The 16,774-nt window shown below is 41.2% G+C and overlaps 1 protein-coding gene across 3 annotated transcripts in view; it reads left to right on the forward strand.

The window, feature by feature from the left end:
* ADGB (androglobin) overlaps positions 1 to 16,774 on the forward strand; it is a 242,408-nt gene that overhangs the window by 45,202 nt on the left and 180,432 nt on the right. For all 3 annotated transcript variants that reach the window (XR_012902706.2, XM_075924379.2, XM_075924378.2), the window contains exons 6-9: positions 1,962 to 2,101; positions 6,774 to 6,860; positions 9,415 to 9,608; positions 11,148 to 11,273. Coding sequence is in view for 2 of the 3 variants with exons in the window: in XM_075924379.2 (XP_075780494.2) it covers positions 1,962 to 2,101; positions 6,774 to 6,860; positions 9,415 to 9,608; positions 11,148 to 11,273 (547 nt within the window). In the remaining variant the exon portion in view is untranslated. The remainder of the gene's footprint in view (positions 1 to 1,961; positions 2,102 to 6,773; positions 6,861 to 9,414; positions 9,609 to 11,147; positions 11,274 to 16,774) is intronic.

Consider the following 16,774-nt stretch of genomic DNA (forward strand, 5'->3'; position numbering starts at 1 on the left):
CTGCAAGCAGGGGCGGAGTAGCGTGTCGAAGTGTCTGGAGACGTGGGGTGTCCGCGGCTGGCTGATATCAAATGTAGGCTGGAGCCATGAGCACACATGTGGCTTGCAGCAACCGGGCTGAGAGAGTGGCTGACCGGAGCACTTCCGGGTTCCAGTTGATGCCAGACAATTGGAGTTCTACTGTATAGTACATCATCTAATGTTGACATTGACGACTCAGCACCAACAGAAAATTGACTTTCACAGCACTGCTTGAAATGCAACCCCCACCTTTTCCATCATTTTCAATGGGAAAATTGACCCCACATAACACGTTTTCGCTTAGCAAGAACATTTTCTGAAATGTATCTACCATGTTAACTGAGGAATCACTGTAATTGCTGTTTCAGTTTGAGACAATTGAGTGTTTAAAAATATGTGCCTTATTTTTAGTAGTTCTGATTACAAAAACATGAAGGCTGTGTCTACACTGGCGTGATCTTACGTCAAAGTGGCTGCTCTTGCGCAAAAACTTGCTGCGTTTCTACACTGGCCGTGTGTTCTTGCACAAGTAAACAGATGTTCTACTGTATAAAATCAGGGCTTCTTGTGCAAGAACTCTGATGCTCCTGCTCAGGAATAAGCCCTTTTGCACACCTGTTCTTGCGCAAGAGGCCAGTGTAGACAGGCAACATGAATTTCTTGAGCAAGAAAACCCTATGGTTAAAATGGCCATCAGAGCTTTCTTGCCCAAAGCACATCTCTTGCACAAAAGCACATGCCAGTGCAGACGCTCTCTTCTGGAAGAGTTTTTGCAGAAGAACTCTTCCGCAAAAGGGTATGTCTACACTACATGGCTCCATCAATGGAGCCATGTAGATTTGTTTGTTTGGCAAAGGGAAATGAAGCCATGATTTAAATAATCGTGGTTTCATTTAAATTTAAATGGCTGCCACGCTGAGCCGACAAACATCTGATCAGCCGTTTGTCGGCTCAGCATGGCAGCCATTTAAATTTAAATGAAGCCATGATTATTTAAATTGCGGCTTCATTTCCCTTTGCCGATCAGCCTAATCTACATGGCTCCATTAATGGAGCCATGTAGTTTAGACACACCCAAAGAGTTCTTGCGCAATAAGCTGCCAGTGTAGATGTAGCCGAAGGGTTTAAATGTTCATTCATAACACTAAATTAAAATCGAGGCCTTGTAAATAATTCAGATACTATAGTGAGTGCATTATAATAGAACTTCATTAATAGGTCAATAGAACCATCATTTCTCTCTCTATACCATACATGATTTAGGCCTTAGCCCGTAAACTTTAGCTTTAGGCATATCAGTGGTTCCATTTTAAGACAATGGGATTATTCATATGCATAAAGTCATCCATGAGCCTAAGTATTTGCAGGATGAGGCTTTAAAGAAGCATGTGGAATTTGTTTCCAAGGACTCTGTGATAGCAATTGAAAATATGTCCATACCTTTTTAGGACTGCATATAAATTTGCTAACTGAAATAAAATAGTTAAACAGAAAAGGATAATAATATGGATGATCTAAAAACAGATTCCATGAATATCTCATGTATTCTGAACGATTCTTTTTGCATATTGCAGAATACCCACAATATTTTAGAATCAATGATGGTGTGTGTTAAATGTTAAAAATATATACATATCATCTGTAGATATTTAAAATTCTTGCCTGCTTTTTGCATGTTTTGCAGGTGGTGTACAGTGTTCCAAATTAATAGGTTAAGATTTAATGTGGCATTATAGTAGAGATTTGTGTAGATAACAGAACTGGAAATAATCTGTAACAAAGAATTTCAGTATTTGGAATGCTGAGTGTACTTGCTAAAGTTTCAAATTGCAATCTGTGTTACAGCTATAATAGGAATGGCTTCTTGGAGAACACTACACTGACTTTGTTTCTTATTTCCATCGCACAGTCTTAATGTTTCTTTTCTTTCTCATTCATAGGGATGCTGGCGAAAGATCACTGTGGATGATACTATGCCTTTCAGTGAAGAGAATAATTTGTTGCTCCCAGCTACAACCTGTCAATCTGAACTTTGGCCACTGTTGCTGGCGAAAGCAATCATGAAGCTGGTGAACACTGAGTATGTTTAGTGAAAACTCTTATCAGTTTGTTCTATAAAATCTGAATAAGCAACAAAATCCTAATATAAGGGCAAATGTTTGTAATGGTAAATGTATGCTTTTTGAACTCCAGTGTGAAAGCTGATACAGTAAATTTGCCTAGTAAACTTTCCCAGGATCTGTAGCTGATAGCTATGTGTATGTGTTTATACACTGTCAAAGCTTCATAAAGAAATGAATCAGAGGAATCTTCTTAAGTGCCTTTTCTGTCCAACATTACTGTGTGTGTTGTAAAAATCCCCCAAAACCTTCACATGCAGAGCAGAAATGTTATACACATTTTAATCACTTTGGAAGAATGGAGATATTTAGATGATCAAACCAAGGTAACTTACATGCAATATTGTCCTAATGCATTCTGCTTGAATATTATGTCTTACATCAGTGACACTAAGCTAAGTAATGTTTCACCAATCAGCATGGGCAAATAGAGGTGAAAATAAAATGACTGTGCTGGTGTGGTTAATGATAGAAATCTGCACGGTGATATCATATACTTGGTTCTGTTCAGTCTGTAGCTTGTTTCCTAGTCCAGTAAAGATTTGAAGTGCTCTGGATGCAACATACTCAGCCCCTTGGGCAGGAATAGTGCAACTCTGGTTTCTTGGGAAAGGGAAAAGAAGTTCCTCCAGCCAGTTAAGGGTAATAATGATGCACAATGAAGGGATTCTTTTTAAAGAAGAACGGAGTCATAGTGTAGAACAGGTTATAAATTGGAGACACTAAGGAGGGAAACCTTAAGGCCATCTTTATTCTACACAGTTTTGTCAATAAAAGAAATCTTTCGTCAACAAAACAGTGATAGCATACACAGTCCAGTGCTCCTCCTGCTGATTTAATTCTGCTACACCCATAAAATAAAATAACCTGGATGAAAGGTGTAGAGATTTTTTTCCAACAAAGTTAAAGTTAGAGTAGACAGTGTGTTACTTATGTTGACCAAATTACCCAATATGACTGTTCTTGTCACCACTTTGAAGTCTGGTGCCCTGTAGCCACGTACACAGGTCTGTGCCTCTCCTCCTTTAAAACCCAGAGTATTTTTTAAATGCCTCTTCCTGCTTTGCTTTGGGCAGACAGCTCAAATAGCATCTTCCCAGTGAGCATGGTGGCTCATTGCAGCAAACGTGCTTCTGCCTGGAGTACACCTGAGCAGGGGCGGCCCGTGAGCCTAGGCAGACTAGATGGTCGCCAAGGGCGCTGCCAGCCTGGGCACCCAATGATGACGTCACAGGGCACCCAGGCACCCCCTTATTACGTCATGGCGATTGACGGGCGTGCAAGCGGGGGCGCCAGCTGCTACAGCTGGCCTCAGGCTGCTCCTGCACCTGAGTTGTTGTATCTGCTGGGTGTGTGCAGGAGGAGGCTGTGCAGTCACAGCTCCATTCCAGCCAAAGAAACTTTGATACCTATGGGCAGACTGCTTATGGCATAGAGTTGAAGGGGTATGTAGCGAGGTCATTCCTGTCACCCCTCGCCTCTTGCACCCCCAGTCCTTGTCCCCTTCAGTCCGCCGGCGGGCCACCGGTTTGTCGGCCTCCCGAGTATCTGCTCCCCGACCACACTCACGGGACGCCGGGGCCGGCACGTCCTCACCTGCGCTCGGCCCCCTTTGGCCCTTGGGTGCGCTGGTTGCTGGGCTCCACTCCCGGCAACAGTCCCTGTGCCGCTGGACCGGGGTCTCCCGTCCCGGGGCGGGTCTGCTGCCCTCGGCTGCTCTGGCCGGCGCCTTCCAGCTGCTGTTCCACTGGGGCTGCCTGTGGGGAAAGAGAGAACTCCGCCAGCTCCCATCCCCTCCTGGCTCTCTCTCCCCTCTCTCTCCTTCCCACCGCTCTTTTGAATAGGCGCACCGGGTACGTCCTCCCCTGCCGTGCTCTCGCCACTCGTGCCCCCCGCGGGCAGCGCGTCTGCAACCGTGGTTCCCCGCTCGGCTGCGAGCTCACTCTGCCCTCCGGCTGCCAAATGGCCGGCTTCCCCTGGGCACTCCACTGCCTCCCTGCTGCGCGCTGCCCTAGGGCTGCGGCTGTCAGTGCGGGGAACGTCTTCCCCATCACAGGGTATGAGAAGATTACTCACCAGTGCTGTGCCAAGATCAGGAACCCTAGACAGGCATGCTAGAAGGCCAAGGAAACCAATTGTCAAAGATGTGCTGCTTCTACAAGGGATTGCACACTATCCTTTGCATTGACCCCTAACTCCACTGCCATAATCCTTGTGGATACTTTTAAGGGGAGCTGGAGGCAGTAGCCAGTGGAGTGAACCCTGAGGGCAAAGTGGTAAATAAGAAAGTGGAGGAGGATGGTGGATAGGTGACAGGGTCATTCAGTGTTGTGGTGATCTAGGACCCAGTTTGATAGCAGTCTGGAATTTCTAGCTTCTACTCAGAGATCACCACTAACTACTTCACTGTGAGGGCACTTTCATTTTCATGTCATTGTGCTGGAAGTCAGGCAAGCTCAGAACACAGCTCCAGGAAATTGGCTTTATGTATCCAAAAGTTCTTTCCTCGCTTCCAACCCCTACCTCCGTCACTTTGCAATACCACCACTCAGTGCTTGTTTCCCAAGCCCAGCACTAATGCTCCAACATGTGCAATTGCTCTGTGAATCCCAACATCAGTCTTGAATTCTTTCTTTCCATGGCACACAGCAGGGCAGATGCTGCTGTGACATTATCAGATAGCAGCTCATGAAATACTGTAAAATCAACTGGATTGGGTTCATATTGCTAATAATTAGTGCAGAATCCATGCTTCTAGACTGCGATGGGGGACACACAATTTACAGGGGCTGTTCAAAAGCAGTGCAAAACGTATTAGGAAACTCATGGAATGATGGGATGAAGAAAACTGCATGATGGGATGCTGAGCCTATTCCCACGGTGCACTGCGATCTCTTCCAGAGCACCCAGTAGCAGATGCGAGTTGCATAGTGGGATAGTTACCCATGGATGAAATGCTCTGTTTGTTAATGCAAGAGCACCGACAATGGATATGCATTGCTATCACAAGGATCATTGTGTGGACGCGCACCACCAATTTAATTACAGCAGTGGAAGATTGTCGGCATAATTTAAGATGACTTAACTTTGTATTTTACACATTGTCTACTGCTAAAACAGAGAAGAAAAAATAGCATCAAGGATGGATTATCATTTGTAGCAATATAAACAAATATATATGTTCATTTTTAAAGGGTAGATTATATTTAGCAATAAGTTAAAATTCTACTCTGAGGAGTATATTTTATTAGGTCAATTTTATTTAAAGCATGACCTTTAAAATAAAGATTAGGACTTTTGATTAGGAAAAGGAAAGAAAAATAGTGGAGCTGGAGACTTGATTCTGAAGAGGCAAAGTTTCAAATGAAGTCTTTATTTCTGTTGCAGTCTGGTGGGTGTATTTTGTGGTATTTGACAGAGAGGGTCACATCTTATGTATTTCAGACATAAGGTTTGCCAGTCACTTAAGTTATCAGGTGAGAGAGGTTTTCATAGTTCATGAATGATACGCTGGATATTCTTTAACTCATGTCTTTTCCTTAATGTTCAACTTTTTAAACACTTACCAGTATGCACTCTTATTGAAGATTCATATATATCAAATCTTTACAAAAATAAACATCACAGAGACAACTAATTATCAAACATATAGAAGATATTTTTGCTAATATTTATCAAAAAGTGTAATTTAGGGATACTTGGCAGTATAGAGCAAAAACCAGAACATTACAAGATATTATTGATAATTAGGGCTTACTCATGATTTTGTCACATGTACTAATCATTGTGGTTTAGCACTGCTCCAGGATCAACCTGGGAAGCAGCTGTGACTCAGTCAAAGCTTGCCTCCCAAGTTCCTCCTTCTCCAAGGCAGTGGTAGGATGTGCCCCGAACCAGAAACTGCTCTCAGCAAGCAATGATGTGTCAAGAATTTCAGCATTTGAATAATGTTTTTTTACCTATATCCAAATGAGTTATGTTTTCTAGTATACTGCAACATTTAGTTATCAGAGTTTAAAAAAAAATCTAGACTGAAGTGTTCAAAAGCTTATTAGTGACTTAGAAGCCCAAGTTCTATTTTCAAAAGTGCCGTTAGGCTTATGAATAACTTGGGGGTATTTTTAAACATTTTACCTGTGGAATAATAAAATATAAGGTTATTGGAAACATGACTGAGGTCTGAGAATCCAGAAAAAAGTTGTATATGTGAAAGTTGTTAATTCTGGGTGGCAATTATAAATCAACAGAGAAATCTGGTAAACTAGAATTTTATTTGTAACAGACTTCAGATGACCTTTTGTTTCCATTTTTCTTCCATTTTCAAGTTACTGTTGGATGACATTGCAAAAACAAGTCTTAATTGTAGTAAAAGATTTGTTTAAAAGGGTGCATTATACCGGTCAATAAATTTAAAGGAGAATAAGCTGCAACTGATGTATCTGAAAATGTATTCAGGAACAACCAGAACTGCTCTATGTGTGAATAGCTTGTTTTACAGTAATTTGCTATTATCTGTATTCCTGATCTAATCTCTGTTGAAGTTATTATTGAGTATTGACTTTCATGGGAGTTGTATCTGGCTCTACTTAACTATAAATATCTTAATATATATTATATATGAATTTCTTACAGTATACATGAAGCTGGAAAACGAGAGTTGGAGGAATTCACAGTTCTCCATGCTCTTACCGGATGGATACCTGAAGTTATTCCTCTCCAGTGAGTTCTCCTGTTAAACAACTTTAAATACTATTTTTCAGAAAGCTTAGATGACCTGAGAGGTGGACCTAAAATCAGTTTGTGACAGTTCAGGTTTTAACTCTAGTAACTGGAGAGATGTATGTTGAAAGCTAAGAAGCTTGCAGTCGTTGAAAAATTTTGCAATGTTTTCTGACACTTGTGAAGCTGTTACTAAAGTTAGAGCTGCTGATGCTTATTTTTTACATATTTACACTGTTTAACTGATATTGAACCCAGCAACAAACCCAGTTCTGTTTGCACTAGGTATGTCTAGTTTTATAATGATATATGGCTTTAAAATGGATAGCAAAGATTATTTTGATATATAGTATTGTAACTTTGTGTAAGAATTTACTGTAGAAAATACAGGCTATGTGAAAGTAGGAACAGAAGTTGAGTTCAATAGATTGCTCTTTTCATATTTCTAAACGTATGCACTTTTATTTCAAGCCAATCACACTAAACTTGATTTAATAACGCTTGCATTCTCCCAGCCCCCTCTTCTCAATAGCTCATATTCAAGTCCATTCTGAATAATCAGTGCAACAGGGAGCTAGTCTAATATCCTCCTTTTTTGAGTGGTTGATTGGGATATAAGGTATACAAGGCTTTCTTTGTAAAAGAAAAAGTACTTTTGCAACATGTGCCTTTTCGGTGAATGTATTTTAAAAGAAACAGTTAAACATTGAATGGACTAATATTCTAATATGAAATAGTACATAATGGGTCGCAATTTCAGTCTGTTTTACATAGAGCTCCAACTTGTTCAATTTAGGTTACTTAGATGTCTAAGCCTCTGAACATGCCTACAGATTAGGAATTTAGACCAGGGATGTTAGATATTGGGTAATTGAATGGTCAAGTAACAGCATGAATTCCTATCTATTACAGTACTTGACTATTCGGTAGTCCTGAGGGGCAGGGCCGGCAGCCAGTGCCCTTTGGCCCCACTCCCCAAGAACCCACTGCTACCTCACACTGTTGCCTCTCTATCATAGCAGCATGGGGTAGCAGGTGGGAGCTGGTATGCAAGGGGAGCAAGTTTAAAAACCAATTCTCCATGCAGACCGGCTGCCTGCTACCTCCTGCTGCTGCCTCTGATACAGAGACAGCAGTGCAGGGTGGCAACAGGGGAGGCTGCTATGAAGCAGCCTCTGTCCATGGCAGCCCAGGTTGGCCATGGACAGAGGCTGGTCTCTGGAAGCATCCCCTGTCCATGATGGGCCCCAAGCTTGCCACGGACAGAGGCTTCTCCATGGGAAGACAAATGCAGTGGGTGTGGGAGCAGGAAGTACCACTGAGCTGGTTCTGGGGGGAACCGGTTGCCTCCTGCACCGGCTCCTGCTTTGTCTCACTTGCTGTCTCTGATACAGAGGCAACAATGGGGGGATGCTAGTAGTGAACAAGATTGACCGATAAGCTTAGACTTATTGATTAATCGTACAGTCAACTACTCATTTGCATCCCTAATTTAAACATCCAGATCACCTAAATTACAGGGGCCATATTGTATCCATAATTTACTACTGCAACAATGAAAGCCAGTGTCTACATATCTAGCTCTAAATATTAATTTTTGGTTTTGTTTTGCGAATAGGAAGAAAGCAAGTATTGCACTGTTGCTGAGTGCAGTAATGCAGACCTGGCTACCTCTTGTTGCCCAATCAGCTATTGAAGGATATGGCTTTCATTTTTCTCATAGTTATTGTGGGATCTGTTCGTGTTCTCCCCCTACACACACATCTGTTGATCAAATTTTATTTTATTTCTGGCTGTAAATATCCTCTGCAGGGAACCAGCACAATAGAGGGCATCATATCAAGGAGGGAGAAGCTGTTGGAGCTAGTTTTATTAAAGTGAATAGGAGAGTCGTGAATGGGATTGGCAATATGCAGCCAACAGACTGGACATGGTTCATCAGAGTTAGCTCCTAGTGGGCTGGCTGCTCAATGTGTGTCCACAGGTACAGCTGATTGCAGCTCCTGTTGACCTCAGATCATCATTCCTGGCCAATAGGAGCTACGGGAAGCAGCATGAACCTGGCAAACTTAATCCAGCCCACAGGCCACTTATTACCACATCTGGTCCAGAAGGACCTGTGGAGAGATGTTTTCTTTTTGCAAAATCAGGATGTACTCATTTAGATGATTACTCACTGTTTCAGTTTAAGATCCTATTGTTCTAAAGTTGCAGAATGATCTACCAAAGATTTCCACGTTAGTTGTAAAGTATCAGGTCTTCCACAGCCTCTCCTACCAAGCCTGAGCAAAGGATGGCTCATTAATGCTTGATGTGCTAGCTCTGCTAATGAGTCTGTCTCTTTATTGCCTAACACAAACACCTTCTTGCTAATTCTTGTTTTTCTAACAATTATACATAAAATCATATAAATATGTACTTGTGTTATTTCAGCTAACAGTTACTTTTCAAATTGTCATATTGAGTCAGCCTGCAGAATAGCAGTCTCAGAATGAAGAGTAGAAATCTTATTCTGTAGCAAATATGAGTAATGTTATTGTTTGTATTTTTTAAGGCCTGGATATTTGGATAAAGTTTGGAGCTTTTTAAAAGACATAGTGCCAGAATTTAAGCTACCAAATGAGACAACACCTGAACTGAAAAATCGTCCATCAGACATGAAAACTAAAGACACCAAAGGGCCTGAATTAAAAAATGAAATTCCACTTGCCAGTAAGCAAGCAGAGAAGGCTGAGAAAATTGGCAAAGGTAGGAAACTGCAGAAACGCTACTGTGTTTTCAAGTTTAAGGTAGGCTAAGTTGACAATGCTCAGCATTCAAACACATCCTACTGTGTTAGAAGGGCTTTGGAGTAGGTGCCTCCTGATCCGTCTAGGTAAACAGTCCTCCCAGCCACCAGCTGAAACTCTCAGGCTACTTAGGGACAGGAGCCCAAACATTCCCTGTTGGAGTCCCTCACCTTCCCAGACATTCCCAATGTCTGGCAATGCTGACATTCTCTTTATCAGCTTCTCTCAGCTATAATTCCTCTCTGCCTCACTCCAAACTCCTCTTCCACTCTTCCCCTCCCCGAGGCAGAGAAGGCTTTTTAAAAGGCCTTGTAGCTGTCAGAAGTGAGATCAGCTAGACCTTAATCAGCAGCCCCATCTCAGTTGCTCCTCCTCTGCTATGATAATTCCTTGTTAGCTGCTCTTGGCTGCCCTGAAGTAACCCTCGCCTAGGTAGCCAGGGTCTTTCTACTTTTTAGAGCAGCCTCTATCTCCTTCTAATCAAGCCCTCTAGTCTGATTCTGTCACACCAGTTAGTTAATTGAGATTTTATATCCCTAGCATGTGCTACAGGCTAAATCAGGAGACTGGGAATGAAAGCAGGGTCTGGAATTCGGCAGAAACTTGGAGACATTAGCTGTTGGAAGCAGATCTAAGGATCTTGGATGGGGATTGAAAACTGACTGACTGAACAAAGAGGAGAGCTGAGGATGATGGAGATCATCAGGGACTGAGACTAGACTGTGAAATTGGAACTGGGAGACTTTAGGTATAAGACTCAAAGGCAGAGGGGTGCGGTGACTGGAGGCCACAGTTGCAAAGAGTGATTGAAGATCTGGGATGGTGGTAGTGAATGGGGACTGGGTAAACAAAGAGACTGGAAATGGGATGAAAAGCCTGAGAAGTGGAAACTTGGACTGGCTAGGTAAGAAAAAGTGACTACCAAGCACACGCTTTACAGAATCTGGAATAGAATCAAATTCCTGAGTCTCACTATTCCTCTGTGCCAGCAAACCCTCTGATAAGTGTCCCATCTGCCCCAAATTGCTGATTCACACAGAGTATGACAATCTCCTACTGCTATCAGTTACTCTGTTACCTCAAGTGGCACAGGTCTAATGTGGTGGATTTAAATGCTGCATCCTTGACGATGATCTTTTTGTCCCTCATGATGGAATTTCATTTTTTCCCATTTACTTCTTTAAAAACCCAGGAATGAACATGAACACACATGCAAACATATATAAAACTATGTTAAAATAACATTTTTCAGGAAAGAAAGTCAATCACTCAAAAGTTAAATTCCAGGATTAAGGTTGCCTATTTCCCAATCAGGTCAATTGATGTAAAAACTACAGTCTTGTTTCCACTAGGATTTTTACATTTCGGTTTCTTCTTAATGTAAAAAAACACTTTTTTTTTGTTCAATGAAGTTATAGCCTTTATCTTTACTATGCTTTCTTGTTCTATTCTATTTATCTAACTGAGTGAGAAAAAAAGTTTTTATTCTATTTGTTAGATAAGCCAGAACAAAGAGAAATTGGAAAGAAAAAAAGTAGAGATGGCGAAAAAGAAAAAAATAAGTCAGCATCCCATTCTGTACGAATCACCACAGACATTCAAAGTTCCTTTCAATCCTTTGAGGGTAAGTTATAAATGCTTGTTGAATTTAATCAGTATTTTTTCCATATAACTAGGAAGGTGTTATTCGTAGTTGCTTCTCATCAATAACCAGTAGGAAGCTTGTTAGTTTGACATCCTGATTTATGTTCACTGTTTGTGGAGTAAAACAATTACAAACTTTAAAATGTATTTGAAAAAAATCTCTTCTTATAAGTTAATTTAATACCTGTGGAAATATGACAGGCTCAATTCTGGGCCAGCAAAAGGCAAAAGTGATCAGCTCCGAAGCACATTTAAAAAAAGAAACAAATGTCCGAATAGTATGTTCAAATATGGAAAGAAAAGGAGAAACAGGTCTCTGTTCCAGTTCACGATCTGAAGGTTTTATTAAATCAATAAAAGGACAGGCAGAATCACCAAATAGTGAATCTGATTCCTAGAGTTTTTTTGTTTCTGCTGACTTTCAGTTAAAGGAAAAGAGATGGTTGGTGGTGAGAAATAGAAGATGAGTGTGAAAAAGAAATGGAGGAGGAAATTGATACAGGTTTGTGGCTGGTGCACCATTCAGTCTTGGGCCTACTTCAGAGACAAGATGAAATTCAACCATAATATATCTGAGAGATTTTTGTTTCATGAGAATAGATAAATGGCTGATCATGTTCCAATACTTAGTGAGATAGTGAAATCACTTGGAAAGCGGTGGTCCATGGTGGTGGTATATCTCAGCCAAAACAATATACATATCTTGTATTTTCAGGTATCAAAAACCTGAGATTTTTTTAACAATAAGAAATAGCACAAGAACTGGAAGGGTGAAGAACAAGGAAAGTTAGCCCGAGGCAAAAATTAAAACATGTTATGGAGGCATTAGCAATGTGAAATGGATCAGAGCTGTGCCTGAAAGTCACAATCAGAATTAGATGTTCAGATACTTGGGCTTTGTCTACTTTTAAAAGTTTAAAGTGCAGCTGTGGCAGTGTGGCAACAGCAGGAGCAGCAGAAAGAGCTCTCCCAATGTTCTAGGTAAAGCGGCTCCATGATAGGATTAGCTAACTGCTCTGTAGGCCAGTTTACGCTGTCATTTTACCAGCCTGTAACTTGCTGCTGTTGGAGAGGGTGTATGTATGTGTTTTCACACCCCTGAGCCAAAAAGTTGCAGCACAGTGAAGTTTCAGTGTAGACTTTAGCCTTAGTAAACAATTACTAAGGTGTGATTATAGTAGACTAGATCAGAAAAAAGAACCAAACTTGATATGTGGAGAGGGGGCTGGAAAGTAGAGGGAAATGTAAAATTTGTGGCAGTGAAGAAAAGGAGAGAAGTAAATGTAATATTTTTTACAAAGTGCTGAGTTCAATCAGCCTATCTTCCATAGTTTTATTTCCCACTGAATTTATAAAGGAGACTTTTAGAATCTCCTTTACAAAATCTGGGACCACTATTTTCCCTTTTTAATTGTATCAGCTCTGGCTGTGATTGCAGACAAATTTGGAACTTTTAGGGTGCTTAGTGTTACACCTTGGTTCGGTGATGTGATGGGAGCCTCAAGTGAAAACTACTGGATGATGGTGAAACAAATGATTTTTATTAAGTGGTCAAAACCAGCAATTAACAAGTAGGTGTTTAAACTAGCAATTGCTCAGTACTTTTACAGCATAGAAAAGCTTGGGCACAATTATACCCAACTGATTACAATTCTTTGATTACAATTCACTTATATCAAATCACTATTCCTAATTCGCCTAAGGCAACGTAGCATACAAATAAAAAATACAAAAAACAAAGCCAAAGTAATGATAATAAAAGAACCGTCCAAAGCCAGCTCCTCTATGGTTATTTTAGGACAGCTGGTGGATTTAGTCATAAATCTACTTTTACAACTTAACAACTCCGGGGCTTCTATTTCTAACACTTATACTTAACCTAAATACAACACTACTATACAACACAAAATTACACAATTTACACAGTGTGGTTAACAGAACTTAAATACGCTTTACAGAATTACACAGTGAAATTAACACAATTTAACTATTAATTAAACCAATAACTAATACATTTAAGCAATACTTACAAATCCAGAAACAATAACAACAGAAAGACACACTAGAACTCGGAGCATGTTCAGGACTCGTGCACCCCTATATTTGACTCGAAGGGTGGGGAGGCAGCCTCAGGGTGATCAATCCTTTAGCCGGGCAAAAAAAAGACACGTGCCCTCAATACATGGAACCTCCATCGAACAAAGGGATTGAGGGTCTTTTATACAAAAATTCGGTGTCTGTGCCATGCTAGGGTCTGCATTTGGCAGGGCCTGATAGGCTAGTGATGAGGTAGTATGACAATACTGCCCTATAGGAATTTTCATGATGTATGTGTGATCCCCTTGTGGACAGGACCAGATGGGGCATAGTTAGTGTAAGACAATTGTGTTTTATTACCCTATGTTTACTTTTTCCCTTGCCCCTAAGACTGGTCAAGCTACGGTCAAATGAGGCTTATCTGTAAGCACTATCTAGTCATGCTCACCTCCCTGGTTTTTTTTTGGCACCTGTGAGTCCCAGAATGCCTATAAGATCAAATTCCATTCACAAAACTGCATTGTGCTGCCCATGCTCCTCTGAGTATCTGGGTTTTGTGTGAGGGGCCTTGTGTGGCAGGATGGGCTATACGCAAAGGCCATGGACAGAAAAAGCCTGCTTTACAACACTTAGTAGTATGGTAGATCTTACCAGTGAGGCTAAAATAGTGTGATGAACACCATAATATATTCTATGTATTTCTTTTCATATTGATAGCTGTAACGAGGAAGACATTTTCTTTTGGTGGATGCTTGTAGCTGTTATCGAAACATTGCTCATGTTTGACCGACCATTCTGTATTAATATCAGTAATGATTATTTTAAGTCTTCCCCTTTCTTCACTTGCTGTTTTTGGTATTGGCCCTCTTTTTTAAATTTGGCTGATAGAATTTATCAAGGGCAAAGTGCTTCATTTGCATTTTTTAAAATTGCTGGGTTTGTGTTGCATGAAAAACCATGGTGACATTACAAATGTTATAATTCTCCTAAAAATTCAAGTTTTTGCCTTTTAGCTTTGTGGCACAGTCGTCAATTGATCTTTGCTATATTTTGGGTTTAAAAAATGAACAAAGTTTGCTCTTGAATGACATCAGTTTGAAAGCAAAGGTTTAGGAAAATACTAGATAGGAAATGGAATAAACTTAAAACAAAACCAGTGATTCATCAGAGAACTGAATAGCTTTTCATCTCCAAAGTTATCCAGAAAGGAAGATGGAAATATTTAGGATGGGTATTAAGAATGAATGCAGAGTGCCTGCAATGGTAGGCATGCCCTTGGACAGCTAAATAATCTCTCCGAATCATATTTTAAAAAGGAGAAATGTCTGGGAGGTGACATAAAGGACATGTAAAGAATGATTCAGGATAGACAGAGCTGACAGGGCCTTTTTCATGCCCTAACTGATGTTTGACAGGGCAGGAAGGATTCAGATTCATGAGTCTGGTGGTAATTCCAGAAAGTTTCTGAATGGCTGCTGGAAGTCTTGAAACAATGCCATAACTGTGTAATGATCATTTAGGTCTCTATCTCACCTGACACATCATGAAATTGTTTTTTCATTTCAACAAAATTTCTTTCAACACCATACAGGCAGTCCCCGGGTTACGTACAAGATAGGGACTGTAGGTTTGTTCTTAAGTTGAATTTGTATGTAAGTCGGAACTGGTACATATTGTAGGGGAAACTCTAGCCAAACATTTCTCCAGAGCTCAGTTTTATTCTCCCACACCTCACTTCCCTCAGTCCTTTATTCTCAAGCTGAGGTGTCTGCCTCTCCATGTCTCCCTGGTCTGCTGGGGGGGAGTGCTAGCTTCGCGTCTCTCTGATTTGCTGGGGGGAAGCAGCTAGTGCGGGGTTGCCTCACCCCGTTTGTAAGTAGGGATCCGATGTAAGTCGGATCCATGTAACCTGGGGACTGCCTGTATTTGACCTTGAGTCCAAAAGTACTACACCCTGAACTTTTTGAAATGAACATGAATCATGTCTACTTTGCAGTCAAATAACTCTTGATACAGTTTACATTTAGCATTTTAGAATTACAAAAGAATTTGTCTTCATTACGTGAGTCCATTCAAACATTTGTTCTTAACTACTTATTTTAAGTTTTAGCCTTATTGATTCAAATACATTCATGTGTGGATATTTAGTAAAAGGATCATTTTTTTTTGTTATTGATCGGTTTTCATAATTACTGCTTAGAATGAAAAAAAACCAGTTAGAATCATAGAATCATAGGACTGGAAGGGACCTCAAGAGGTCATCGAGTCCAGCCCCCCGCCCTCAAGGCAGGACCAAGCTCCATCTACACCATCCCTGACAGATGTCTATCTAACCTGTTCTTAAATATCTCCAGAGAGGGAGATTCCACCACCTCCCTTGGCAATTTATTCCAATAATTGACCACCCTGACAGTTTGGAATTTTTTCCTAATGTCCAATCTAAACCTCATCTAAACCTCATCTAAGTTGATGAAATCCATGCTGGGAAGACAAAATATTGAAAAATAAGATTAATGGTCAGATTTCTATATGACTGTTATCAGAAGCCTTGCTCATCTCTTAGAAATGTCTACATTCTAGCTAACCACAGCCCCAAACAGTTCACATCTCTTCTCACTCTCCTTTTTATCCAATGACCTCATTTCACCCATTAGCTATGTCCTTCACTCTAGTCACCATTGGCTAAGCACAACTCCATTAAGATTCTAGAAAACTCCTTATCTTTGCTGTTGTTTCTGAATAGCCTCAAGAGTCCCAGAGAGAAGGATGTTCCAGTAGAGTACTGCTGGCAAGGAACTTGCGGGACTTTGCTCTGTCACAGACTTCCTGACTGATCTTGGGCAAGTCAGTTTGTTTGTGCCTCAGTTTCTCATCTGTAAAATATGGATAATAGTATTTCCCAGTCACGGCGTATTGGGAGGAATAATACATTAAAAGATTGAGACATACAGATACTTCGATAATGGGGGTGTAGCAACCGAGGCCCGGGTTTGAGGTCAAGACCATTTTACTCGAACGCAAAATACAACTCGGGAATAGGGTCTCACCACCTCTTGCACCAGCGGGGCTCATCTGCTCCGTGGCCAAGGTTTTAAGACCCAATACCTCGCGTGAGTCTCAAACCTTCCCTCTCCCTTCCCAGTCAGCCCCTCTGGGCCTTAGTCCAATTAATCAGGGTCTGGATAGCCCGCCAGATCCCGGGTATCTACATACACTCAATGTTCCCGTTACCGCGCCCCTCAGTCACTATGCCCCGGTGCACAATTTGCATCTCGCCCGACAAAGTCTTGGGGTCGGCCAACCATAAGAAGTTCCACAACAACGAAGCGCTCCGCAGATGGGTAGAGGAGGTAGGTGGGCTTGGGCCCGCCTACTCTCTGAGCCACGACCCAGGACCCTAAGGACAGGGATCTGGCTCCCTGTCTGGTTGGTGGCGTAGTTGCT

Source organism: Pelodiscus sinensis, chromosome 3, assembly GCF_052426305.1.
Source record: "Pelodiscus sinensis isolate ZL-2025 chromosome 3, ASM5242630v1, whole genome shotgun sequence".
In the NCBI taxonomy this organism is placed as follows: Eukaryota; Metazoa; Chordata; order Testudines; family Trionychidae; genus Pelodiscus; species Pelodiscus sinensis.